A 25,028-nucleotide genomic window follows, 5' to 3' on the forward strand; every position below is an offset into this window, starting at 1 on the left:
ACTACATACCAGATACCAGACACCAAGCTAAGTGTTTCATAGTTAAGCCCCAAACTGTAAGAGATACGGGTCTTCTCAATGAACAATGAAGGACCAGGATCTGAAAGAGCCTGAGTAAAAGACTTGTGTTAGCCACATTCAGAAGTAGGAGAAGCAAGATTCAAACCAAAGTCTCTCTCCTACAAGAGTTCTTAATCACTATTCATCATTGCTTCGTTTGTTCACTCAGCAAATATTTACCAGGCACCTGCTATGTGCTGGGCATTGGTGGAGGTGCTGGTCACACTGCAACAGACACAGCAATGTCTTTGGGAAGGAGACACTCTCATTTGTGACACTGCAGGGTGTCAGGGACAATCCTTCCATCAATAGGTATGGAGCATCTTTGCACCATGTGAAACGTGAAGGGGAAAAGGAAAGATATACCCATTTGAATGCAGAGTTCCAAAGAAGAGCAAGGAGAGATAAGAAAGCCTTCCTAAGTGAACAATGCAAAGAAATAGAGGAAAAGAATAGAATAGGAAAGACTAGAGATCTCTTCAAGAAAATCAGAGATACCAAGGGAACATTTCATTCAAAGATGGGCACAGTAAAGGACAGAAATAATAAGGACCTAACAGAAGCAGAAAATATTAAGAAGAGGTAGCAAGAATACACAGAACTATACAAAAAAGATCTTAATGAGCCAGATAACCACGATGGTGTGATTACTCCCCAGGGCCAGATATTATGGAGTGTGAAGTCAAGTGGGCTGTAGAAAGCATCACTACAAACAAAGCTAGTGGGGGTGAGGAATTCCAGCTGAGCTATTTCAAATCCTTAAAAATGATGCTATTAAAGTGCTGCACTCAATATGCCAGCATATTTGGAAAACTCAGCAGTGGCCACAGGACTAGAAATCCAAAGAAGGGCAATGCCAAAGAATATTCAAACTATCACACAACTGCACTCATTTCACATGCCAGCAAAGGAATGCTCAAAATCCTTCAAGCTAGGCTTCAATAGTATGTGAACCGAGAACTTCCAGATATACAAGTTGGATTTAGAAAAGGCAGAGGAACTAGAGATGAAATTGCCAACATCCGTTGGGTCACAGAAAAAGCTAGGGAATTCCAGAAAAATATCTACTTCTGCTTCATTGACTACACAAGAGCCCTTGATTTTGTAGATCAAACAAACTGTGAAAAATTCTGAAAGAGATGGGAATACCAGACCGTCTTACCTGCCTTCTGAGAAAGCTGTATGCAGGCCAAGAAGCAACAGTTAGAACTGGACATGGAACAACAGACTGGTTCCAAATTGGGAAAGGAGTATGTCAAGGCTGTATACTGTCACCCTGCTTATTTAACTTCTACGCTGAGTACATCACGAGAAATGCTGGGTTGGATGAAGTGCAAGCTGGAATCAAGACTGCCAGGAGAAATACCAATAACTTCAGACATGAAGTTAACACCATCCTTATGGCAGAAAGGGAAGAGGAATTAAAGATCCTCTTGGTAAAGGTGAAAGAGGAGAGTGAAAAAGCTGGCTTAAAACTCAACATTCAAAAAACGAAGACCATGGCATCTGGTCCCATCACTTCATGGCAAACAGACGGGGAAACAATGGAAACAGTGGCAGATTTTATTTTCTTGGGCTCCAAAATCACTGTGGATGGTGACTGCAGCCATGAAATTAAAAGATGCTTGCTCCTTGGAAGAAAAGCAATACAAACCTAGACAGCCTATTAAAAAGCAGTGACATTTCTTTGACAACAAAGGTCTGTAAAGTCAAAGCTATGGTTTTTCCAGTAGTCATGTACAGATGTGAGAGTTGGACCATAAAGAAGGCTGACTGCCAAAGAATTGATGCCTTCGAACTGTGGTGCTGAAGAAGATTCTTGACAATCCCTTGGACTTCAAGGAGATCAAACCAGTCAATCCTAAAGAAAAGCAATATTCATTGGAATATTCATTGGAAGGACTGATGCTGAAGCTGAAACTCCAATACTTTGGCTATCTGATGCAAAGAGCCAACTCATTGGAAAAGACCCTGATGCTGGGAAAGATTGAAGGCAAAAGGAGAAGGGGATTACAGAGGATGAGATGGTTGGATGGCATCACCAACTTAATGGACATGAGTTTGAGGAAACTCCGGGAGATGGTAAAGGACAGGGAAGCCTGGTATGCTGCAGTCCATGGAGTTGTAAAGAGTCAGACCCGACTCAGTGACTGAATAACAAGAACCTTGGCCCCAGGTACCACACTTGGCCTATTGCACTTCTCCTAAGCGGCCAGGCCAGTGGGAAGGGCACACCTGTTCTGTGTCCAGCACTAACACTCTGCCTTGTTCTCAATGCCTCAGCGCTCATGGGCAGTGTCCGGGATGGGTATTTGCATATGGGTATGGCTTGAGCCCTGGGTTTGTAAGAGTTTTCACTTTAAGACCTTAAGGTCGGTCACCCAAAATAAAATGAGGGTTGGAAAAAGCTATAGCAAAAGTGCCTTTGTAAGTCCTTCCTCAGAAAGGTTAAGCCGGACACCTTCCAGCGGTTTAGTCAGCTCAAGAGACGCTGAGTTAACAAGTAGCAACTCAGCTCATTATGAACCCCAACTTTTCATCTTCCGGTGGCTAACTGGCACTAATGGGTGGGGCACAGGGTGGCTATCGAGTGAGGAGCTGCAGCGGGCTCTTTAGCATTCAACACCTAAAGGGTTTGGGATCAAGGACACAGAACATGACTATAAATGGAATAATGGCCATCCTGTCTGCACTCTGCTGCTGTCCATGGATGCTCAAGTAACCTTGGGTGGGAGAAGGCTGGGGACAACTGTTATTTTTGCCCAAGGGACCATTTCGTGTTGTCACGAGGAAGTATTTCTCATTCCACATCGCAATTACGTGTCTGTATCCTCAGTGATGCTCAACTTTGTTAACACAGAGTACCTACTGTGCAGCAGGCACTGGGCAACAGGAAGGGTTTGCAAAGAGGAACTATATCGTGTCCCTGCTCGCAGGAGGCAGGATGTGGTATGAAGACAGACATGGGGTTGAGGAAAGCGCATTAGCACAACTTGAGATCTAATGTAACAGAGGCTAGAGCCCCAAATTCAAGTGGCACACAGGAGGGGCTAAACCATCCTTGCACCTTGTTTAGCTGGGTCCAGGAAGGCTTCCTGGAGGAAGTGACATCTAAACTGAGCCTTTTCAGTAGTTGTATGTATTCGGTCTGTGCCTCCTTCCTTTGCATAGTCATCCCCTCCCACCACCCATAAGGTGGGCTCTAACACCTGGCTCGCATTACATATTCCTAACTCTTGAAGACGAGGAGTGACCACTGTCAGAAGTGGGCTGAGACTTACAGAAGTTCTTTCCCTAGAATTGGGATTTTGTGACTCAAGTCTTACTTGGGATCTTGAATGAACAAATCAATAAAGCTGGCCACGAGCACAGTGACCAAGGAAAGCCTGCTGCAGGGAGGGAGAAGCAGGAAGCAGAGCTGAAAAAGGCAAGAACAGCTCTGGAGAGATGGAAAGGGGACACGTCAGTGTCTGGCTTCTCAGGGTGGGGCTTGAGCCCTCAGGATGCCCAGCCTTCCAGGTTGCTTCTTTTATGAGTAGGTTCTGTTCCAAGCAACAGTGATTCTGAGGGAGGCCAAGGTGAAGGCTGAGCAGGGAGCCATGAAGTAGCACGGTGTGCTTAGAGACCAATAGGTGACACTGGAGCACTCAGCTGTAACTTTCTCGAAGGCAGGCAGGGGGCAGATGGTATCTCTCCACCAGCAGCAGCACCTCCAGCACAGAGCAGGCAGCAATGGACACACATACAAGGCCTTGCACAGTCTACCCCTTGCAAACCTTATGGTCCCAACAATCAACCATGATACATGGGCTTTAGTTTTCTCATGGTCACAAGAGCAGCAAACTAGAGTGAATGTATGTCCGGACATTTACATATATGATTTCATTTGGTCTGAATTATCTCCCCCAGAGATGAGTCCTATCACTCCTCTTTTACAAATGAATAGTGAGGCTTAAAGGATTTAGAAGTTGCCCAAGGTCACATAGGGTTTCCCTGGTAACTCAGCTGGTAAAGAATCTGCCTGCAATGCAGGAGATAGCGGTTCAATTCCTGGGTTGGGAAGATCCCCTGGAGAAGGGAATGGCTACCCACTCCAGTATTCGGGCCTGGAGAATTCCATGGACTGTATAGTCCACGGAGTTGCAAAGAGTCAGACACATCTGAGTGACTTTCACTTTCAAGGTCACATAACTTAATAAATAGAAAGAGGTGTGACTAGTCACTTTGTAATTCTGAAGACATTAACACAATCACTAGATATGCTAAAGAACACATGCCTCACAGGTTGTGAAAGCTGATGGAGCTGACTTAAATAAGGGCCTGGGCACATCAGCCATCAGCAAGATGTTCAGGAAATGTGACCTCCAGGCCTTCGTGGCCAGGGGGAGCAGTGCGGGGTGGGACAGCCACACTCCTTTTGTGTGCAGGAAGAATGCTAGGTACTAAGGCTTTCTTCTCAGGTTGTTAACCAAATAGCTGCTGCAGCTCCCCTCTTATTTGGTCCTTGCAGGCTGTCAAAGGACAGAATGTTCTGGAACTTGTTGGACTACCTGGCCAGAGAATCTAGGACCCTGATCTCACTGAGCTTCACCTGCGACCCCACAGTTGCCCACCTCTATCTGAGAATAGTGTGACCTGGGGAGAGGGCTCTGAATGGCAGGTTTGCACCAAATGGCAGCAAGTTGAAGAAGTCAGAGGGAATGTCCAATAACAACTTATCATACTTAGGCTTTATGAGGGTCAGTTTGGTGCCAAGATAGGGCCATGAGGACACATCTTGCAGACCACCAGCGGCAGGGAAGATGGAAACCTGGTGCCCCTGGCTGCACTCAGAAATTCACTATGGAGAACAGTATGGAGGTTCCTTAAAAAACTAAAACTAGAGGTGCTATATTAACCAAGAATCCCACTCCTGGACATATAACCAGAGAAAATCATAATTTGAAAAGATGCATGCACCCCAGTGTTCACTGCAGCACTATTCACAATAGACAAGTCATTGAAGCAACCATCGACAGATGAATAGATAAAGATATGGTACATGTATACAATGGAATATTACTCAGTCTAAAAAAGAACGAAATGATGCCGTTTGCAGCAACACAAATGGACCTAGAGATTATCATCATAAATGAAGTAATTCAGACAAACGTGATATAATATCACTTATATGTGTAAACTAAAAAAGATACAAATAAACGTACATATAAAACAGAAACAGACTCACAGACATGAAAAATAAACTATGCTTACCAAAAGGAAAAGGTGGCAGGGGAATAAATTAGGAGGATGGGATCAACATATACACACTACTATAGATAGATGAACCTTGGAAGAAAAGCTATGACCAACTTAGACAGCATAGAAAAGCAGAGACATTACTTTGATGACAAAGCTCCGTCAAGTCAAAGCTATGGTTTTTCCAGTAGTCACGTATAGATGTGAGAGTTGGACCATGAAGAAAGCTGAGCACTGAAGAATTGATGCTTTTGAACTTTGGTGTTGGAGAAGAGTCTTCAGAGTCCCGTGGACTGCAAGGAAATCAAACCAGTCAATCCTAAAGGAAATCAGTCCTGAATATTCATTGGAAGGACTGATGCTGAAGCTGAAACTCCAATTCTTTGGCCACCTGATGCAAAGAACCGACTCACTTGAAAAGAATGTGATGCTGGGAAAGATTAAAGGCAGGAGGAGAAGGAAATGACAGAGGATGAGATGGTTAGATGGCATCACTGACTCAATGGACATGAGTTTGAGCAAGCTCTGGGAGCTGGTGATGGACATGGAAGCCTGGTGTGCTGAAATCCATGGGGTTGCAAATAGTTGGACACGACTGAAAGACTGAACTGAATCAACAAGGACCTACTGTACAGCACAAGGAACTCTACTCAATGTTCTGCAATAACCAATATGGGAAAATAATCTGACAATAGATACATGCGTATGTATAACTGAATCACTTTGCTAAATGTCTTAAACCTACGTGACACTGCAAATCAAATATAGTGCAATATAAAATTAAAATCAGAAAGAGAAAGAAATCCATCTGCACCAAAATTATGCTTCCCACAAGCTGTTTCCAGCCAAAAAATAGATCAGGGCAGGAATACTCTGGCCAGCCCATTCCCAGGAAATACAGGATTCCTCTGATGAGCGACTTTGGCTCAATGACTCTACAAAGACCTTGTTGAGGTCTAAGATGCTTCCACCCATCCTATCTTCCTTCCTTCCCTCTTTGTTTCATTTAGGGTCAAACTTGCATTTATGGTCTTATGGCTCCCTTAGCCTCCTCTGGCTCCCTCTTTTTTTTTTTTTCCCCAGACACAAGGAAATCTCCTCATGGCCCCATATCCTCATCTCCCATGTCTGACTGGAATCCTACAAGCTCTTGACTCCACCAGCTGCTACTGCCACTGTAGTCTGGTGGTGAGCTGAGGCTGCAAGGAGGAACTTCAAGCTCCTGCTACAAATGGAAATGCCTGACACAACAGATGTCCTGGGACCATGTGTTAAAGGTGGGCCCTCCCGGTGTAAATCTTACTCCACTGATTCCCATCACTGAAGTTCCTGGGTACCACAGGTTATTTTCTGAAATGTACCAACCTCTGCAGCTGGCTTTGGAAGGATTTTAGAGATGATCGGCCCCATCAAGATAGATAATCCTTCCACTTTGAAATGGAAGATCATAATGCTTTTGCCCATCTACTCTGATCCCAGAGAAAATGGACCGATAAAAGAAAATGATTTCAAGGTTTAAAGCTACCCCATCGAAGGCAACCTCCTCAAAATTAAAACTCAGCAAGGCATAGTGAGATGACTTTTCAGCCTGTCATTCTTATAAAATAGAGATACTAAATAGGTCCCCAGTTTTCTTAGTGAAATAAAATTTTCTTTACTGAAAAAACAGAAACTAGTGTGGTGAGCAGGGTTCTAATTGGAAGCGGGAGTTGGATCACTCACTCACTCAGCTTTGGGCCTTGAGCAAGTTGCTTCCCATGAAATGTCCGTTTCCCCCTTCAGAAAGCAATCTATTGTTATTTGAATGAGTTACAGTAAGCAAAAGTACAACAGTCCTTAGTACAGAATAAGTGTTCAATAAATATTAGCTACCACAATATCAATAAGTGTCATGATCACTGGTTTATCACAAAGATTAACTGAGATTAAGAGTATTTGGCATATTTCAGGCCCTGGGCAAATGTGTACTTTCTCTGAATCTAAACCATGAGTTTCAATACTTAAAAAAAAGAAAAGTGACTAATGCAAGTTTCTTCTTTAAGAGGCAGAGGAGGGGAAGAAGGAGGAAAAAAGCTAATATTTAAGTAAGATCTGGTATAGGGCGTTTGTCTTCATTTCCTTTCAAGATCTTTATTGCCTTTTTTGTTTGATTGCAAGCAGTTCTGATTCTCCTGATAGATATGTGTTCTGTGCTCTCAAGAAGATAAAAAGGGAGAACATAAAATTATGTACACACAAACAATGATGGATGCCAAAGACAGAAAATTTCCAGTAGACCTGGTCTATAAATTGTCATTTAAATTTGCAATTTAAAAACACTGTCTGACTTTTTGATTTAGCTGACTGTATATGAGAGACAAATAATGGAATCCTAATAATCAAGGTTTAAATGACATCTCCAGTCTCCCAGACAGAGAGGGCAATGGGAGAATTCTAAGAAGAGAAAATAAATCTTCCAAGAATAGGAAAGACGACCAGAACTAAATAGTTGCACTAATCACTTGATGATAGATACCAGGAAAATGTATTTTTGACTGTTTAAAATTCGAATCCTTAACAGATGAAAGCTAGGTTATCAGCTGAAAACCTCTGAAGTCATTGTGAGGGGACAAGGCTGTGCTTGGTTTTTACATTTCATCACATTAAAATAGATGAACCAAAAAATCAAGGCACCAGGACAATGTATTAAAGTTGATGAGCTGAGGTTAAAAGATTTGAATGGCAAAAGCACTAGAGCTCAGAGGCCTCCACTGGCAAAGCTCAATGCCAAGGCTGTACCAGAATAGTGGCCCACGTTGGTGGCCCTCCTCCAAAGGGAAGCCCACCCCCAAAATCTCTCGTTTTCTTCTCACTGTAAGAAATGAGTTACCATCTTCCCTAGGCCACAAAATACAGAAGACAAACACTGTTATCAGCTGAAGGAGGAAAAGCAAAATGAATCACCAGCTACTGAAAACAGTTCTGTATATGCCCCAACTTCAGCAAGATTTGGCAAAGTTGGGAATGGACCACTGAAGAATGGCAACAGTGACAGAAGGGTTGGGAGAGATATTTCCTGAGCAAAAGCAAAAGAAACGAGATCACTTGAGATTTTTGTAAATGATGATTGTCAAAGTTTATAACGACACAAAACAGCTTAAAGTGTAAGGTTTAGTGAAAAAGTGTGGAATGAAATACGCAGGAGGATCAAACTAGAAGGTATGTGTTTGCAGGCTTGTGTGCACACACTTTCATGCAGAAAAACTAAAAACACTGAAAAGATATACACCTGAGTGTTAACTGCTTTCACTCAAAGCTAGGATACGACTTCAGAATCCTCTACACAGTGCTCCAAGCAGCTATTAAAATTGACCAGCATTGGCGAATTACTCAAAATCTATTTGCAATCTATAACTCTGAGAACAGAAGGAGAAGCTACAGTAATCATTATTTTAAAACATCAAAGGAAAACTAATGGAGTATAAATTACTGATTCTAGTAAAATGTAGGCCAAAGGCCAAAGAATCACCTCTAATATAGGCTGCTCTACTGTTCAACACACACTTAATGACCACACACTATGTACCTGGTCCTCTGCATGATAGGAAATGCATAAAATATGTGTGTATCTTGAAGGAGATTTTACTCAAGAAGAAGGGGGAGCAAGTTGCTGCCCAGTGAGATGTCTGATCTGCTGGCCTTCCTTTCAATGGAAGACAGAGTAGGATTTCTTTTTCGCAATTGGGGACTTAAATCTAATAGGTAGATAATGTCTGTAATAATAGGAGATAATTCACAAAGCATTCATTGAATTAAAAAAAAAAGAAATCTGAACTCCAAGAATCTTTATTTAAATCTCACAAACCCTGGGAAGTCCTTGGAAACCTGGTTATCTCTGTTTTGGGATTTTAACTTAACTCCAGTGAACTATAATTGCTTCTCAGTTGTCTGTCTTTCATATTAGATTTTAGGTTCTTTAAGCCAGGGGCTTGTTTACAATCTTCTTCTGTGGCCAGCACTCTGCCTGGCTTTAGAAAAAGCTCAAAAATGGAATGAAGGGAAGAAGGTAGGAAAGAGACAGGGGAGGGGAGAAGAAGGAACTCAAAGACCTCCCATCCCACCCATGTGGGTCATCACAGAGCATCAACCTGAGCTCTCTGTGCTGTATCGACAGTCTTGACCTAACTAGCATTTCCTGAACATCTACTCTGTACTAAAGATGACAGTAGGCACCTTCACATACACACCTCATTTAGCTGCTTCTCCCACTATTTTGAACTCCAGCCAGAACATTATTTATTAAAAGCTACAATGGTCTATAAAGCACGTAGAATTGGAAATCAGACTGCTCAGGTTCAAATCCTCACTTTGCTGGCTTCCAGCCTTGGACAGGCTACTGAATCTCTATGACTCCAGGTTTCTACATATGCATGTGAAATGTGAAAATAAAATGAGATTAAATATTTAACATGCTGGGCACACCATTTTCTTTCCCCTATAAAAATAGCTTTATTTCCTACAAACTTATATCCCTTCTACTATTTAATCCGAGTCTTAGCCTGACCAAAAGCCACTGGATACTCAACTGAGACAGCAGGGACAAGTCTTACAGAGATTAGGAAGCAAGGGCTAAAAGCGACCTGAGAGAGTTACACATTTCCCGTCTGCCATAAAGCATCAAGCTACCTTTCCTAAGTCCAGCCTGACTTCAGCACTCACGGCTATCCATCACGGCATCATTGCCATGTCCATCGTCTTTAGCACACACTTCCATATCGCTGTTAATAAAGGATGTGGGGATAATCATTTCCCCAATGATAGGGGTCCTGATCCTTTTTTAGGATCACATAATAAGAACATTTTTCATTGTTGGAGATAATTCCCCTTCCCAGGCACATTTGTCAAAGGCAGTTTCCAACAGTCCCGTACATCATCCTGAAATACATGATAAGATTCAGGTCTGCTATTCATCATCCGCTGGGCTTCTTCCAATGTGAGTTCCTGCGTGGCTTTTCTTGCCTCTGGTTTAACAATTGGAATGCATGTTCTTCCGAGAGCAGCAGTGCCAGCCAGGGAAGGTTGAAAGACTGAAGTGACCGCAGTCCCCAGGTAGAAGGAAGTGAAATCTCTAATGTTGATATAGAAACTCTTTATAAAAGTAAACTGCATATGTTGCCACTGCTTTGCAAGAGCAACCAGACCCCTAGGAAATGAGCTTGCACTGAGGTTCTATTCAATGACCACTGTGGAGAAAACACAGAATATATCAAAAAGGTCCTGTGCTCTGGATCATTTAGACCTGAGTTTAAAATTCCTGCTCTTCCATTCACATGATGAGTGATGCTGAACCAACTTTGAACTTATCTGAGTATGTTTATTCATCTGAAAAATGGGAGTGCTACCGACTTCATAAATCTTTTGGATTCTCATTGCATTCTCTGCCTGTATTGAGTAGGCGACTAATTAATGCCATTTCCTATTTCCCTCACTGGGAATTCTTTAATAATTCTCCTCCTCTCAACTTTGAGAGGATAAAATGATGCACAAGACACAGTCCCCTCTATCAATCCAGCAAGGAAGAGAAGTCTGTAAGTGAAATGTTAATAGATGGAAGAAAGGAAGGAGAGCTTCACCTAAATTAAAAATGTTCTAAAATTGTATGCTGCGAATCATGGAGAAAGGAAGGTTGAATTACATGGAGGAGGGGGAGGCCATCTAGCTGGGTCTCAGAGGATCAGACGAACCTTTAAAGCAAACAGGAGAGAAGGGGATTTTTTTCCAGTTTGAAAGGAGAGCTGCTGCAGCAAACTCAAGCATGTTTAGGAGGTTCAAGCAGGTCACTCTGTTCAGAATGTGCCAGGTACATGTAAGGCACAAGTAATACCTGCTAAACGGATGCGTGAGACAGAACCACAGGGCTCTTCAGAGCATCAATTCTGAGATTACAGCATTCACTCTGTCTCCCTGCTCCTACTTCTGTTTTCTCCCCTGTAAACATAAGATTTCAAATAAGGAGCTACCTCAAGAGGTTATTCTGCAAGATAAAATATATACAAAGGTGTGAATACATTGCCTGCTATTCTGTAATTGTGGGCAGAGAGTAGTTACCTTCATCACCATCATCCTCAGTATTTCCGATGTGGGGGTGTCCACTGGGAGGTAAACTGAGCCAATGATACTATTCACAGAGCTGGGGCATCTGCAAAAACAGAGCGCCTGTTCCTAATTCAGATCAAAATGTATTTTGATTAATATGCAGTCAAAATCCTTCAAGTGCACCTCATCTTGAACTCTGTGAAAAGTGGAAAACATCTGGAAAGCCTGGACTCTCTGGCATCCTCCTAAAGAAAGCAAAATGTTTCCTTCTCAGCTTCCAGAACCTTAGAGGTAGCAATCTTTCACACACCACAGTCACAGGGGGTAAAGTGCTAGGGCTTCTATGCTTTTCTAACTCCCTTTCTGCCTCCACCACATGGTCTACCATCACTCCTTTATGCCGCCAAGGCCGTCTCAGCCCAATGGTGTGGCTACTGGAATCTGTAGGAAGATATCTTTCAGTGTAAGTATCATTTGGTAATTAACAAGAGGACACTCATTCAGTAGGGAGAAGTTCAGTCCACTGTTCAGCACAGGCACAGGCTCTGGGGTCAGCGAGATTAAGGTGCAAATGTGTCCCTAACTTGTCACATGCTGTTTGATCTCAAGCAAGTTGTTCATCAATCTGAGCCTCAGCTGCTTCTCATGAAATAAGGGGATGCTTGTTTCCAAGCTTAAATGAGATATCTCCACTCCACCCTCACCTCTCCCTTTGACCTACGGATGCTCTCTTGATGGACTGGGCAGAAACGTGCAATCCTGCAACATACTGTACTCTGATCATTCCAGAAACTGTCACTATAGGATGGGGTTGCTCACATCCTGAAACACCTCGGACCTTCTTTGTCTGCTCAGAAGATCCATGCAGATAATAAAATCCCATGCTCTGGGCCACTTACTGATTACCTGCAAAGATGAAGACTCTCAGACACTGGGCAGGACTGTAACTTTACCTGACTCATAGAAATCGGAGGGCTAATATGAAGGGCTTTGTTCTTCCAAACATCAAAATTCAAGCCCAGCCACTGCCAGAGACGGCACACTGAGCTTAATGAAGCAGTGGGATGAACTAATATGGCAAATCTTATAGCTCTTACTACCAATATGGCCCACATCACACTGAATTATAGCACCAGACATGATTGGACACACATCGCAAAAGGGAGAGGTAGTTCACTGAATGGGAGGAATTTTCAATGTCACATAATAAGAATCTCTAGAGCAAGCTCTTAAGGGAGATGTTTATGGTTTTAAATTTTCTTTCTGCTTGTGCAAATCATTCTCCCCCACACTTTATGATAATTAATTCAACAAACATCTAATGAATACCTACCATGTTCCGAATGCTGTGCTGGGAACTCATAGTTAGTGGCAGAAGCAGAGAAATAAACAGAAAAGTATAAGAAAAATGTGGTAGATGTGATGATTTGAATAAATGAAGCGTGCTATGAGAGCCTTCACAAATCGAGGCATGCAAGGCTTTTTTAGTCATAAGTTCATTCATTCACTTATTCTTTCAACAAGGCTCACACCAACATCTTCCAACACTGTGCTTAGTGGTACAAGTGAAGTTAGGAGCTTGCCTGATGGCTCAGTGGTAAAGAATCTGCCTGCCAATGCAGGAGAAATGGGTTTGATCCCTGGGAAGAGAAGATCCCATGTGCCCTGGAGCAACTAAGCCCAGTCACCACAGCTACTGAGCATGTGCTCTAGAGCCTGGGAAGCCCAAGTGCCCTAGAGTCCATGCTCTACAACAAGAGAAGCCTCTGCAATGAAAGCTCAAGCACTGCAACTAGAGTAGCTCCCTGCTGGTCACAGTTCGAGAAAAGCCTGCTGCAACAAAGACCCAGCACATCCAAAAATAAATAAATTTTTTAAATTATTATCATTCTTTTTAAACCGAAGCCAGATATAGTCCCTGCACTCACAAAACTCCCAGACTAGAGAGGGATAAAGAGGAACTAAAAGATGATTAAAACCATGTATTAAGATGGGCAAAATGAGGTGCTTTGTGAGCACACACACTGGTCATGATCACAACTGGGGATGGCATTGGGTGGTTGCAATGGGCACCCCGAACATTTCCGGGGATGTAATAGCTCCTTGAAGCTAAAGTAGAAGTGGAGTTGCTTTGAAGAGAATTATTTTTAAGTACTATTCCTGGAAGAAGAAAAAACATTTGCAAAATTCCAAATGTGAAATATTAGCCAGGGAGTGGAGTATCATTCTGGAAGAGTGGTGAGGGATGTGACTGGAAAGATAAGAAGGGGACAGGCCAGGCAGGGCTTCCCTGAAGCCCTGATAAACCTCGTGGACTTTATCCTGAGGGCAGTGGGGACCGTTTGCAGAAGGGTCTGAAGCAAAGGTCAGAACTGATCAGATCTTCCCATTAGTGAGCAGTGTCAGGAAGAGCTTGGAGATGGATGATTGTGCAGACCTGAGGACTGCTCAGGAGGGTGATGGGATGGTCTGGATAACAGAGGAAGGAAGGCAGCCCAAACTATCCTGAGGAGAGGGGGAGTGTGGAGAGAGGGGTGAGTGGATTTGAGAGATATTTAGGAGGTTGCAGGAACATCACTGATTAATTCATCAAGGGCACTGGAAGCTTGAAGTGTCGAGGAGGATGGATCTGTCAAATGGTTGCCGGGTTCTGCAGGATGCCCAAGAGTCAGTCCAGAGAACAGGGAGAGAAAGATGATCCAAGTAAGGGAGCAGCAAGCATGAGAGTCGCAGCAGTGTGTCCTGAGATCAGGGCTCATGATGGCGCAGGATGGGGAGAGGAAAAGGGACAGAGAGGCATGGACCAGGCCTCAGTAGGCTGGCGTGCTGCTCTGCCGGGGTTACAAAATACGCTCACGGAGGAGAGCAGGTGTGCAGCGGGATTTGAAGAAAACCGACTTTCTGAAGGAACCAGTTAGAACAAAGTCACCAATGAAGCCAGAAACGAATTTGTCTTCAGGGAATGGCCACAGTGAGTGAGGTGCCCTGTAATAAGTTCAAGGCCATGTGCTTGTGGAGAATACAGACTACTCTGCCTGCTGCATGTAACATGATACAGCAGTCTTTCCATAAAAACTAGACTTCCGGAACCAAAATGATGCTTCCTCCCTCTCAAACTCTTTAGCCCAAGAACTTCGTGGACCAACCCCAGAGAAATGTATGTCGTCTTGCTACTAAATCCTTGAATTCTTGACACTGAATTTCCAAAGCCTGTAAATCACACCACCAGTAGAGAGTGATGAGCTCGCCAAGATCCAACTCTGAGAAAACAGAATGGTGCCATAAATTGACTTCAACCTGTTTCTATGTCCATCCCTGCAAAACAGTGTAGCCCTTTTTCACATTTTCCACCTCCCACATCAAGGCCCAGGGCCAACACGTGTGTTCAGAGGGCACCAACTTACACATCAGACAAAGTTGTTCATGCATTCCAGCCAATGATGACAAGCTATGTGACCTCGGGCAAGTCCCTTGATCTCTCTGAACATTATTTTCTTATGTGTTCCATGGGGCAATGGGAGGTTTGGGCTCATTGGGGACAATTTATCTAAAATGGATGGCATGCAGGAAGCACACAAGAAATGATGGTTATTAATGAATGTAGCTTGACAACATGGTCCATTTTCCTTTGTAGTTCCTGTCTACCTTCCCAGTTATTCTTGGAAAAAGCATGCTTTTGAAGACTGCCCAGTATGTATTTTTTCACTGCCTGATTACTCCATGCACCTCTGGAGAAAAGGGTACCTTCTACCTTTTTTAATATCCTGCAGCACTAAGAAAAAGGTCACCTTTCAGGTAGGCAGCTGGGGGGCCAGAGGGGAAAGGGAAAATTCCCTTATCTTGAGTCTGTAAACAGAGAACTGTGTTAAGTGTTTTATATTTTTGACTCATATAATAGTCATTACAACACTTGGAGACAGGTATTATTACCTCCATTTTAAGATGAAGGAACTGAGACCTGAAACAATTAAGCAGTTAGCCTGAGATATCCATGCAGTAAAGGTGCTGAGCCTTGATGCACATGTCAGTCTATCTGATTCTAAAGCATGAGCTCTTCCAGGAGGCTTCAACACAAAAGAGGGAGCAAACACACCAAGAGCGTAATCCTAAGAAGCGAAGTTGCTGAGAATCTATAAACTCAAGCAACACCATCCAGGGCGTTATTCCTGACTTCCAGCTGTGTCTCCGCCACTGACTGACCGAGTGATTACGGGCAAGTCATTCTTCTCTTAAGAACGCATCTTGAAAGAGAGGCTCTTCCGGCCCCCAAACACTAATTCCTTCTAAACTTCCATGTACTTCTAGACAAGTTATTCATGTTTTAATGTAAACAGACATCTGGAGTATCATGTTACTTGTATTAAGCTGAAATCCACTTGCTTTGGGTCAGGAAAGCAGTGAAAAAAGTTTTCATAAAAATTTTCTTTAGTATGATAAAAATGCAGTATTTATAAACTGGGGTAAAAATTAAACACAAAATTTATGAATAGTAACAGATGGAAATGAAGAAAAGTAGCAACATGGAAAAAATACATGCATGTGTGTGTGCTCAGTTAGGTCCTACTCTTTTTGACCCCATGGACTGTAGCCCACCAGGCTCCTCTGTCCATGAGATATTCCAGGCAAGAATACTGGAGTGGGTTGCTATTTCCTCCCCTAGGGGATCTTCCTGACCCAGAGATCGCAACTGCATCTTCTGCACTGCAGGTGAATTCTTTACCACTGGGCCACAAGGATGAGACCCACAGAAGTCAGAAGGGCCTCCCCTCAGGCAGAAGTTCTTGGACTATAGGTACTGGCTGGAGTCCCAATCTCCTTCTCCAGTGTCTCTGTCCCCCCACTCCACCTCCAGAACACCAAGCTCCCACTGGGCTCATGGCTAGGGCTGAATAAACATTTGCAGACAAAGTAATTAATTAAAATGCCTCTTCTATATGTCACACTTGGCAAACATAAGTTCTGCATCCATTGAGTGCCTGTGGAAAGTAAGGCTCAAGTGTGGAAGTGACTTGCCTGGAGGTGAACAACTAGAAAGCGGGGGGCCTGGGGTACAAACACAAATTCAAGGTCTTGATGACCCCAAGTCTGCCTACCTACAGGATAAAAGCAGCAGAGAGAAGCGATGAAACAGCAGCTCTCTCTGCACCAGAGGGCTGATAAAATTATTTTCCAAATTTACCCTCCCGAGGTCCTAAGGACCAGAGGGATAATAAATATGAAAGTTTATGAGCTCCTAAGTGGTAAGCCAGTTACTATTAACAGAGTTCTTTCCCAGGACCGACCAGTCAGTGGAGGGATTAGGACACTGAGCACGCCATTCCTGAAACCATTCCTTCACCACAACTTACAGAAATCTTCTAAGAAACCTCCCCAAAGTCTGCACAGCTACTGAGGCACACAGCTAGGGCTCAAACACAGTTTGGGAGGAAATAATCAGGAAGCATGTTGCTGTGTCACTCTTCTTCAGTAATTATCCTTGAGTAGAGTTCCACAATAAATATAAGGAAAGTGATTAAGTTTATGTCCAAGTATTTCTAGAAAATAGGGGGGAAATACTAAACCGTGATCTCAGAAGGAAGAGGACAAAAAAGCTAACCCTTGACCATATTGCACATCCCAAGCTGGCGCTTTATCCAAGATAATTTCACTCACCTTTCCGATAACAAGCAGAGTAGTAATACCCGCCCCCTCCCCCTACACACACACTGGAATCGCACACTTCAAGACAAGGGTCAATGGGGCTGCATTCTGCTTACACAATAGATAAGAACAAGGGTTACAGGGGAAAAACCAGGTCTGCTGGATTACCACAGTCAGTGCGCTTCCGCGAAACTGAGCTGCCGGATGGTGCTGACTAAAATCACCCCCAGATATGTCTGTTAATGCTGGGACCCACTCCTCTACCACAGTCTTCTACTGGGTGTCCTAAGGCCAGGATCACCACAAACTGTGTCGGCTGATCCTCTCTCTTTAACGGCAGATGATGAACCTGGAAGCACACATTCTTTCCTTCTGGTCCTCCATCAAATTCCACTCCCAGAATAGGCACCTCTGATGAGCTGTATGTGGGCTGACACAATCCAATAGAAATGAAATGAAGGAAACATCTTTATTTCTCACTACTTTCTTCCCCTCCTTATTTGAACTATGAGCACTCTAGTTGCATCTCATACACGGCCTGTCTAGAAACTCATTTTGTGGTGAAATATGCTCCAGTGTGACTTGTTTGTGAATCTGTCTGACTTACTTTCAACAGCCTGGGTCAAAGAACTAGGGTGATAGGTTTTTGAAGAATTATTAACGGCCTCTTAACATTCTTTATGCCGCTCTTCGTCATGATAGATGTCTCACATTGTCAGGTGTTGTTTTTTTAAGAAAGTAAAATGTCTGCCCCACCGACCATCTAAATCTTGCCAAGAAAAGAAAAATGTTTCTGTTCTGTAATACCAGGTAGTAAAATGAGAAATATACTTATGATAGAATGTCAAATGACAAAGCAGGATGTAAAATCATATGAACAGCATAATCTCAAGTACATATATTACCCAGGAAAGTCAGTTCAGAAGGAAGTAACTTAGAATGTTAATAAGTTATTTTTAATTTTTAGGATTATGCATGCCCACCTTGTCTTTTCTAGTTTTCAGTAATAGGTATCTATAACATTTAAAAAGTCTAATGAAACTATTAAAAAAGAAAAAATATTCATTGTTCATAAAGAAGTCTAAAATTATTGTTTCCTTAACTGAAGGTTATTAAATTTGACCCACGTCAGGCACCAAGATTGTTCAAGAAAAGAAAAATATATACCAACCTTGCTGATGAATATAAACAACAAAATATTAAGTAAAATATCAAACTAAAACCACAGGGTATATAAAATAAGATATCATAAACAGAAATGAAGATTAGAAAATCTATCAGTGAAATCCATGACTTATTTTAACTTTAAACTAAAAGAAAAAATACATGTATAATCATTGAAATAAATATAGAAAAAGCATCATAAAATTCAACATGAAAATTCAAGATTTAAAAAATAATTCCTAGAAATGATAAATGAAAGGGACATAATAATGTCGGTTAATAATAATGAATATTAAAAACAAATTTAAATATCACACGGTAATTTAAGGCATTTCCATTAATTTAAGAAAAAGTTAAGGATACCTGCTGCTGCTGCTGCTGCTAAGTAGCTTCAGTCGTGTCCAACTCTGTGTGACCCCATAGACGGCAGCCCACCAGGCTTCTCTACTAAATATAATATTAATGATTCTTTACAACCCCTTCCAGACTGTAGCCTACCAGGCTCCTCTGCCCATGGAATTCTCCAGGCAAGAATAATAGAATGGGTTGCCAATCCCTTCTCCAGGGTATCTTCCCAACCCAAGGACTGAACCTGAGTCTCTTGCATTGCAGGCAGATTCTTTATCATCTGAGTCACCAGAAAAGTCTATTGTATTAACAGATTGAGACAATGTAATAAAATAAGATAAAGAACAAATATTTAAAGATTGGGAAGAAGCCTGAAACTTACTTATAAGGTTATATATTGCTTCATTAGAAAATCAAAGAGGAGTCATAGAAAAATATTAGTAAAAGAGTTTAGCAACACTATTACGCTCAGGATTCAAGACTAATGAATATATAAAGTACTTACTTCCTTCTAAAGTTCTACTTATTTTGGCCCAGCTAGCAACATTTGTTTAATGGAATACTTAAACAATCCCACCACCGAAACTAAAGAACAGGAAATGAATTAATCCTATTACCAGCACATTCTTGGAGAAGGCAATGGCAAGCCACTCCAGTACTATTGCCTAGAAAATCCCATGGATGGAGGGGCCTGGTGGGCTGCGGTCTGTGGGGTTGCTGGGGGTCGGGCGCGGCTGGGCGGCTTCACTTTCACTTTTCACTTTCACACATTGGAGAAGGAAATGGCAACCCACTCCAGTGTTCTTGCCTGGAGAATCCCAGGGATAGGGGAGCCTGGTGGGCTTCCGTCTATGGGGTCACACAGAGTCGGACACGACTGAAGTGACTTAGCAGCAGCAGCAGCAGCAGCACATTCTTGGTCTCTCTTTTTAATGTATATGAGTGCTTTCCTTGTGCCTTGGTCCAGACAAGGGTATCAAAGATAAAAGCTGCTTAACACTGTTGCATAATTACAAATAATTGTAAAATCTTGTTCTGGACAAACCAGATATATACTTTTTAAGATCCCCTTGGGTAAGAGAAAACAATGTGATGATTCTGATAAAGATGAGAAAGAAGAGGAGGATGGAATGGAAAAGGCAGAAGAGAAATAGGAAAAAGAAGGGAGAGGTGGGAAAGATGGAGAAAGATGACGGAAAGAAGAGGATGAGAAGGCAGGAGAGAGGCGGGGGAACCGGGAAGAGACGAAGAAGATTACAGATAAACGTGTTTGAGTTTTCAACATATGCCAAGTTCTACATTAAGTGTTTTATTTCAATTAATCTTCCTAGTGAGCCTTTGAGCTTTGTAATACATCTTCATTTTTAAGGGAAAGGAAACTGAGTCTCAGTCACATGCTAAGGTCACATAGTTTGGAAGTAATATAGCAAAATCTGAATCCAGCTCTGCCTGCCCAGCCTTCACAGTATTAGTATTAACCACTCACTAGAGGATACTCCTGGAGAAGGAAATGGCAACCCACTCCAGTGTTCTTGCCTGGAGAATCCCAGGGACGGTGGAGCCTGGTGGGCTGCCGTCTGTGGGGTCGCAGAGTCGGACATGACTGAAGCGACTTGGCAGCAGCAGGAGAGGATACTCCTTGCACAGGTACTCTGTTGATTTTGGAGCTACTAAAGATGTGAAGATAAGGAGGAGTTCAAAAGGTCACCTTCACAGTCCCACTCCAAATCTTCAACTAAGCCAATGCTCTGAAAAACCTGAATCCTCTCTTTAGAATGCTGCAGGTTTTGTGTATTTAAATTAAGAATGAAAAGATATGCATTAAGTACAATTCTAATGCATTAAGCATTCAAGAGCGTAAGTTTAGTGGAAAGGTTAAATTTGAAGCAAAAATATAACTTGTCAGTTTCTAGTGAAAAAGCATTTGAATTCTAGTACATACCAGGCTCTGCAATAATTTTTTTTTCCATGTAGCAGTTCTCCTAAGACCTGTTCTCTCACTTGCTTTCCTTCTATTATTCTTATACTCGCATGCATAAAAAACAAGGCTTATATTAGGTTTTAAAGGATAAAATAGACTTCTTCCAAAATACCTGTGTTTCAAATAAACATCTAAAGCAAAATTTATAGTCCTTCTTAGGGTTCTGACTGTCCAAGAACTGCATATGTATTACATTTATGTCCTTTGCTTCCTACGGAGCATCAGACAGTGCCATCAGAAAACATGACTGGGCAGGCATGGCTTTGCCTCAGACAAATCATTGCCTATACAAAGCAACCAATGACAGCTTGTTTGCAGTCCCATACTGATGGATTTTAAGACCTGAAAGAGAGTTCCATTAATCCTCTTCCACGCAGTCTTAAAGACAAGGGAGGAAAAGAGATGACACAGAAAACACACACCACACCACACCACAGACACACATACACCCAGCAACAAGTTGTTTACATCTAATTGTAACAAGGAGACATGGTCATAAAGCCATTGAAACAAATCCTCCAAAAATCATGAACAGCAATAGAATTTATTATCACACTTATGCATGCCAGTCTTCTCTACCAGACACCTGTGTGCCTCCTCTATGTCAGACACTTTCTAATTGTTGGGAGTTAAAAAAATGAATGAGAGATCCAGCTCTGAAGGAGTGTATAGTACAGCTGTCCAGTGAAAAGACAGGGTGTTTTTAATAAAGTGAGATACTAATAAAGTGCTAATGAAACAAACAAAAGAAGTAACCCAATTTGGGGGAAAGGAAAAGCCTTTCAGGAGCCCTACTAAGCTCAACCCTGAAAAATAAGGAGAAGGTCAGTCTAAGAAAAAGTGGAGAGCAACTAAAGGATTTTGGGCTTACCTGCTAGTCCAGGTGCTCTCAAAATCTGGTCTCTGGACTACCAGAGTCTGCATCATCTCAGAACTTGTTATAAATGCATCGTGGGCCCCACCCTAGACCTAGTGAACCAAACACTCTAGGAACGAGACTCAGCAGTCTGTGTTTTAACAAGTCTTCTAGGTCATGCTTGCATGCCTGGAGTTCAAGAATCACTGGCATGGTCTGGACAAAAAGTCTGTTCATTCTATAAGATTTACAGAAAAATCTGAACAAACTTTTTGACAAACCTAATATATTCAAAGGTGAACTATAAGACACAGAATGCCTGGAATGCAAATAGGGTTGGGTGGGGATGTGGCACAGATTTAGGCAGTGATATTGCTAGAGGGATGGAGAGACAGGCAGAAGCCAGGTTAAGAAGGGCCTTGTATTTTATGAAGAGGTTTTTTTTTTTTTATTTTACCCAGAGAAGGATGAGCCATTAAAACATGACACTGTGAATACAAAAGACACCAAATAATGCGGGTGACTGTAAAACTATATGCAATCATAAAGATAGTACCAAATACTATTCCAAAGACCGAAAACCCACTCCTGAACAATAAGTAGCGATTGGGAAAGGAACAGATTGAGCCTTACCTTTCTTTCTGGAGTCTTTCTTGGCGCTGGTTTTCACAGCTACTTGAAGTTCTGTCTCAGTTGACATCCTACTAAATCCTTAGTCCACTTCACACAGATCCCGGGCCTTGGCCAGGCTCATTGAGGACTCCTCTTCAAGAAAATGACTCCTCCTTTCAGAAACGACACCCCGAGTTGCACATTTCATTCACTCCTTCCGAGCGCTGCAAACCAAGAGAAGAGAACACTCAGAATAACCACCCTGGTGAAGTCAGAAATTAGAAGGGCAAAAAGGAACTGTCAAACATACAAAAACAGGAAAACCTTGGTCTCCATGTATAAACTGCCCGCAAGGTTTCATTAAGCCATTGACAGGGCTCATACACTCTCAAGCAAAGAGCTTTAGAGGCCTTATTTGCAAAACTCAAACTAGAAAACACAGAGCAGATCTTTAAAACACTGGACTTTCAAGAAAAGCAAAACTCAATGCTTTATTTCCCATGTTTCTTATTGTCAAGCATGGAAAACCACCCAGAAAATGCAGCACAGGCGTATTTCCTGAGCAGCTCTGTGGAGGCATTTCCAACAATAAGGCACCCATCCATCAGGCAAGCTTGACCAGAGCCTTGGCAGCTGAAGCAGATCATAGGGAAGTGACCTGTGGTCTGTCCCTCACGAGCAGGCATCAGAAGGGACATGCAGTTGACATACAATTGGGCTTCAAGGGTAAGGTGACAAATGGGGCTGAGAAACTTTCCAGCAAGCCAATTTTTATGTCAGCTTTTCCCCCCAGCTATATGAGCAGACAAGCATTTAATGTGGGGAGGAAGAGAAATGGAAAAGGAGCAGGCAGACACACATTTCATCCCTCTTTCTGTAATAAATATGCATTGCACACTACTAGGTACTATTAAGTTCAGACACTGTGCTGGGAAGAGATAATAATGATAATAATACCACTTCAATTACGGCCAGTATTTACTATACATTTACTATATACTGTGCCCTCAGCTCCCGCTGCACATACATTATCTCATTTGATTTCATTTAAATTGAATGAATGTATTCCCGGTGTCAAGTCAACAATCTTTCCCAGTGACTCTCTATCTCTGATAGTTACATGTGAGAGTTCAGTTGAAAATAAACATTCAGGATTTATCCATTTTTGAAGAATATTAAGATAAAGCTACTGGAAATGGATCTTCAAACTGTGCAGCCAATTCTTAGCTCCTGCAATAGATCTAGAACTGTTTAATCTGAAAAGGGTGACCCGGAATGCCAGTTTCAGCTCAATAAGAATAATAACCCAAGCCCCTTAATCATGCCAATTAAAGATGGCTTAACTAGAAAATGTTTAATGTAAAAGGCACACAAAAATTTAATAAGGCTTAAATATGGGGAAATTCACACCTTTATCCAAAGATATCTTATTTGCTTGTTGTTAACAAACTATTTTTTAACAAGGACAGTAGCCCTGAATGAAGGTACCTAAGACTGCAACTAAAGAAAACGGAATATTACTTTCCTAGAATGGGGTACATGAAAAACTATGTTGAAAATGAGCACTTTTCCCACCACTTTTGTGCCATCTATCTGTATCATGCCACTAAAGCTCTCATCTCCTTCCTAACCTCTTGCCCCCAAAATACAACATTCCATAAGAGATAACAGAGTCACAAAATTTGGTCCTGTAAGGGAATAAATAATTTTATTAATGACACTGGTCACTTCATTGTAACAGATATCTACTAAGAACATAAGAAGGGTTAGGTGCAACTGCTGGCTCGTTCATGTCAACAGATGTGTACTGTACAACCATGCAGCCCAGAAGTACACAGTCAAAGCCGGACCTCTTGCCCTCAAAGAAGCTCAGTCTAGCAGAGGTGTTAGTCGTGTAAGAGACTGAAATGCACATGATCAGAACAAAAGCAGATTGGGGCACAAAGGAGTAAGTTTTTTTGCTTTGTTTGAAAGAGTCAATAAAGCTTCACAGACAAGAAGCTCTGCACGGTGTGATCTTGAAGAATGATGCTTTCATCAGGTGGAAGGCAAGGGAAAGGACCAATGGGTACTCATGCATGTATAATAAGTGAATAAATTGTTGTCTCATGCAGAAGCATCAGCATGTCCAGGGAGGCTTTAAGTTAACAACCAAAATAACAAAAGGAATCAGAAGTCTAGTAGGGAGGTGATATACTTCCCCAACTTCCCAATTTTCAATTGTGCTGTTACCTTTCTGTGAAATTTTTCAAGTCTACCTTGACATTCTCAAGGTTCAGTTCAAAGAGGTATCTTAGGCAGAAAGATTTTCTGATCTCTCTGTTAAATGGAACTGTAATAGGGAAGAATAAATCTGACTCCATATTGGATCTGTTTCTTTTACTTTAACCTTTGTACTCTATTGTTTTTGCTATAAGAATGTTGTCTGTAGCCTGAAATATACAGGATAGCCCATTCACAAGGCTCTGACCTTTAAATGTATAACATTTTTCCATTCATATAGAGATAAAAAGTTGCAAGGCAGAAAGAAACATTTGTCCTGTTGAAGGTTTAGAGGAACATTGTGACCTGACCTACATGGACAGCTGCAAGAACAAAGGATTAAAACACCCAGAGGTTTGCAACAACCAACCATATACCCTCACCTTTTAGTATAAAAGAAGCCTGAATTCTAACTCAGGTAGGATGGTTCTTTGAGAAACTAGTCCACTATCTTTTTGCTCTGCTGGCTTTCTAAATAAAGTCACTATTCCTTGCCTCAACAACTTATCTCGACTTATTGGGGCCTGTTGTGCAGCAGCAGTATGAGCTTGCACTGATAACAGTGTCTCTCCCTACTTATCTGATTCTTGGCCATCTTCATAGCCTGAGCCACTTACCAGCAATGTGATATTAAGGAAATTACTGAACCCCTCTTTGCCTACTTTCTCTACCTTTATAATAAAGTAAAAGTATTAATTAAAGGAAATTGTGATCACACATGTAACATGCTTGGAAGAGTGTCTGGAACATCTCCTGGCAAGTACTCAATAAATATTAGGCACTAATAGTTTC

At 42.0% G+C, this 25,028-nt stretch overlaps 1 protein-coding gene across 3 annotated transcripts in view; it reads right to left on the reverse strand.

Moving 5' to 3' along the window:
• Positions 1 to 25,028, reverse strand: part of DAB1 (DAB adaptor protein 1) — a 476,669-nt gene that overhangs the window by 301,762 nt on the left and 149,879 nt on the right. For all 3 annotated transcript variants that reach the window (XM_055402651.2, XM_055402649.2, XM_055402647.2), the window contains exon 2: positions 21,996 to 22,198. In XM_055402651.2, coding sequence (XP_055258626.1) covers positions 21,996 to 22,062 — 67 coding nt within the window. In that variant the 5' untranslated portion in view covers positions 22,063 to 22,198. The remainder of the gene's footprint in view (positions 1 to 21,995; positions 22,199 to 25,028) is intronic.

The sequence above is a fragment of the Moschus berezovskii genome, chromosome 4 (assembly GCF_049115385.1).
Source record: "Moschus berezovskii isolate FMDL1 chromosome 4, NW_MosBer_1.0, whole genome shotgun sequence".
Lineage (NCBI taxonomy): Eukaryota > Metazoa > Chordata > Mammalia > Artiodactyla > Moschidae > Moschus > Moschus berezovskii.